The sequence below is a fragment of the Fukomys damarensis genome, unplaced genomic scaffold (assembly GCF_012274545.1).
Source record: "Fukomys damarensis isolate Sample0158 unplaced genomic scaffold, DMR_v1.0_HiC HiC_scaffold_23, whole genome shotgun sequence".
Classification (NCBI taxonomy): domain Eukaryota; kingdom Metazoa; phylum Chordata; class Mammalia; order Rodentia; family Bathyergidae; genus Fukomys; species Fukomys damarensis.
The window spans coordinates 64,367,209-64,371,027 of record NW_022900935.1 but is presented as its reverse complement, the minus strand read 5'-3'; the positions used below and the strand labels follow the sequence as shown (position 1 = coordinate 64,371,027).

Here is a 3,819-nt window from a genome sequence, read left to right as displayed (position 1 = left end):
TATATTCATATTTTGGTACCATTGATTGAACTCGGGCCCTTGTACTTGCTAGGCAGGCAGCAGAACCACTGAGCTAAATCCCCAGCCCTTGTCTCAAAACAATCTTATCCTGAGAAGATCACATACACATTTCCTCCTCAGGTCTAGCAGTGTAGGTTACTCACAGCTAGCTTCCTGCAAGGATGCTCCAGGAAGAGCCCCAATATCCTGCACCACAAGAGTCAAGCCAATCCTCGGTAGGTCTGCCAGCTTTGAGTGAACAGAAAGCCCAGAGCCGCAAATCCCCACTCTCTTGCTCTCCATTAGTGGGGTGGCCCATCTTGGCCTCCCCACACAGGCTGGCCAGAGGGGCTAGCCTGGCCCTGAGTGGCCGAGGCCCGGTCACCACTGGAAAGGGCTGTCTTGCCAGTCCAGCCAAGGCACTGGAGGTGGCTACATCCAGCAAGACTTTATCTTCTTTGCACCCAAGCCCAGGAGCGTGCCGGGCAAGCATGCTCCTGCTGAGCCTCGCTCACAGGCTTTCATCCAATCCTGAGTGGATAAGGGGAGACAGAATTTTTCCACAAGGGGAGAAAAGGCAATCTTCTCCTCAAAGAAGGGTCCTGTCTGGTTACAGCATAGACCCTTTAGTCTCCTGGCTTCGTCTATACAGAAGAAACTATACCTGACTCTGCCCAAGGAGGACACGGGAAATGGGCCAGGGCCTGGACAGAGAGTGGCAGAGGGAACAGCCCTGGGCTGTGGTGAGGTGTACCTGGGCACAGAGGCCTTGGTCAGTGCCATTTCCCCATGGCCTGCAACCCATGCCTCTACACCTCCTGGAGAGCTCCTGATACCCTGGCTGACTTGGTCTCATTGGCCAGAGACCAGCCTGCTGCCTGCCACCAACCTCTTGGCCTCCTCTCCAGCTCTGGAGAAGCAGCTGGCCACTCTGACCTCTGGACTCATTCAGACCTCCCACAACCACCTGGAGCATTCCACCAGTGCAGTGAGTTTTTTGTCCCCCCAAATTAATGTCCTACCCCCCAATACCTCCAGATGTGGCCTATTTTGAAATAGGGCTATTGCTGTATAACTGGTTAAGACAAAGTGATACTGGAACAGGGCAGGTCCTGTTATGCCCTCATAACCAGGGAGATTTGGACAGACACAGGACAAGCCAGGAGAAAGTGGAGTCCTGAAGCCTGCAGAGATCTCCAGAAGTTGGAAGAGGAGAACTCTCCCCAAGCCTAGGGAGACCAGCCCTGCCCATACCTGAGCCTTGACTGGTCATGGACTCGTGGGTCTTAAGCCTGTGGTGCTCTGCCATGGCCCCACCAGGGATCTCAGCGCCGCTGGGCAGCTCCTGGGACTTCAGGGACCCGCTAAGACTTTGCCTCCTCACCACATTGCCCTGTTCCTGGGCTCCCCCGACCCAGACTGCCCCTGAGTCTTTGGCCTTCCCATCAGCTCTTCCTAGGTCCCCAGCGCGAACGACGTCGGTCGTGGCTGCTGCAAAACGGAGGGCAGCCGGCATGGGAGCCTGCTGGGGCACAGGGGACACTCCAGGAAAGCTCCCACCTTTATGATGCAGAAGGGATGCCACCTGCCCTTGTGAACAAGTGTCCTTGACACTTCTGGAGAGCCTGGAACCAGAAGAAAGAGGTGGGCAGACCAGTACATGTGTGTTGGGGGGTGTACAGGACTGGCCCAAGCTCCCTGCCTGGGCAGCAATGGCAGCTGTCCTGGGAAAGCTCCCTAGGGGGCTAGAAGCACAACGGAAGGGGACAAGGAAGGGTGGGAAGGTGGACAGGGCTGGGGCCTCCAGTACTCCTTGGAGAGGGAAGGCAGCCCCTCACCTCGACAGGCCAGCAGAGCAGCACACTGCAGGTGCTCAGGCCCTCTCCCGCCCCCACCTTGCCCTTGAGCCCACACTTGCGGCCTTCCTCAGGGGCTTCGGCCTAGTCCTGTTCCTGCCTTCTGTGAGGCACCTTCTAGGTCCAGCTGTAGGCGGGGGCTGGTAGTGGTGGCAAGAAGGATCTGACCCCTTTGACCAGACATGGCAACAGGTGGGCTGAAAGATGAGCTACCAAACACGATCCTGTGCACAGGGAGGAGGGAGCAGCTCGGTTTCAGCCCCTTGCCATGGCAAGCATGACTGCGCAGCTTTATATAGCCCTGCAATCCCTATATAAGCTAGGAGCGAGGCCTGTCAGACGAGAGCCTGCACACTGTCCCAGTCTGGCCTGGCTGCCTCACTCCTCAGCCTGGTGCAGCAGGGTCCCCAGAGTGGCAGCCCATTCCCTGCCCCCAGGATGCCCAGCAGAACTGTGCGCTACTCCCGCTACAGCCCCCGGCAGAGGCGCCGGCGGCTGATGGCCTATCGCAGTGTCCGTTTCCCCAATGATGTCCTCTTCTTGGACCACATCCGCCAGGGCGACCTGGAGCAGGTGGGCCGCTTCATCAGGACTCGGAAGGTCTCTCTGGACACCATCCACCCCTCAGGTGAGAGGACTGGAGCAACTGGCCAAGGGTGTGTGGGGTGGCAGGGGAAGGCTAGTTCAAGGACTCCAGCCTTGACCTCTGCCCAGGCCTGGCTGCTCTACATGAAGCTGTGCTGTCTGGAAACCTGGAGTGCGTAAAGCTGCTGGTCAAACACGGAGCTGATATTCACCAGCGCGACGAGACGGGGTGGACGCCCCTGCACATTGCCTGCAGCGACGGGTACCCTGACATAGCCAGGTGAGCCAGAAGGGCAGGTGAGCTGCAGAGGCTGCGTCCCGAGGCCCCTGAACCTCACCTGTCTCCAGGGTGTGCAGCCCCCAAAAGCTGGCCCTGCTGGTACAGGCAAAGAGCCCAGGGCTCTAGCACCACAGCCACCCTTTGCTGCACTACAGCAAACTGGAAACACCGACACAGCTGCCAAGGGGTCTGGTTTCTTCCTCCTCACCCTGCCAGGAAAAACTGACAGGTGACCTCAGGACTCACCCTCTGCCCTGGGGCGGGCCGAGCATACCTCAACCAGGCTGCCCTTTGCACCCAGGTACCTCATTTCCCTGGGGGCAGACAGAGAAGCAGCCAATGATGACGGTGACCTGCCCTCCGACCTCATCGACCCAGACTTCAAGGATCTGGTGGAGCTCTTCAAGGGAGCCAGCGTGGACTAGGCCGCCCAGCCTTGGGCTCCAGCCTCCCATCCTTGGGCACGACCCTGGCCCCTATACCTATGTCTGGCCTGGCTTTTTCTCTAGGTCAATTTTTTATCGTGTGGCACTTTTTACTTTTTCAATAAATGTTACCCCAAGCCTGTGGTGGCTGCCTGATTATTTGGCTCCGTGGCAGCACAGGACTGGGGGGTCAGAGCTTCTTGGAAAGAAGCTTGCCATCTCATCCATTCGCCTGCCATCTCCTTGCCCGTGTCCTCCCGTGTTCCCCACCCCCAAATCTCCCCATGTTCCTGTCTCCCAGTCTCCCTATGTCCCCAACCCCCCTATGTCCCTGTCTCACGTCCCCCGTGTGCACTGTCCCTCCAGTCCTCAGGTCTTTCCATGTCTCCATTTCTCCCTACTCCTGTATCTCTCCACGTCCCCCACCTCGTCCCTGCCCCATGTTCCCTTTCCGAGGTCTCCCCGAGTACCCCAGCCCGTTGTGTTCCCTGTGCCCGTGTCCCGCTATAGCCCCCGTATTCCCCTCCCCGGGTCTCGCCTTCCCCGTTTCCCATCCCTGGTGTCTTGTACCCAATACCCCGGCTTTCCGCCCCCAGTCCTCCGGTGACCCGGTCTTTCCCTACTGCCCGGGCCCGGCCCCCACCCCGACGCGCCGGCGGTCACGTGGCGGAGT

The 3,819-nt window shown here is 58.9% G+C and overlaps 1 protein-coding gene across 3 annotated transcripts in view; it reads left to right on the top strand.

Moving 5' to 3' along the window:
* Positions 1-3,779, top strand: part of Ppp1r27 (protein phosphatase 1 regulatory subunit 27) — a 4,577-nt gene extending 798 nt beyond the window's left edge. The window contains exons 2-5 of one of the 3 annotated variants that reach the window (XM_033767895.1): positions 142-236; positions 909-2,484; positions 2,571-2,721; positions 3,023-3,779. In XM_033767895.1, coding sequence (XP_033623786.1) covers positions 2,295-2,484; positions 2,571-2,721; positions 3,023-3,146 — 465 coding nt within the window. In that variant the 5' untranslated portion in view covers positions 142-236; positions 909-2,294 and the 3' untranslated portion in view covers positions 3,147-3,779. Of the gene's footprint in view, positions 1-72; positions 237-349; positions 2,485-2,570; positions 2,722-3,022 lie in introns of those variants that run through there. The other 2 variants (XM_010618637.2, XM_033767894.1) reach the window with 2 other exon arrangements.
* Positions 3,780-3,819: the final 40 nt, after the last annotated feature.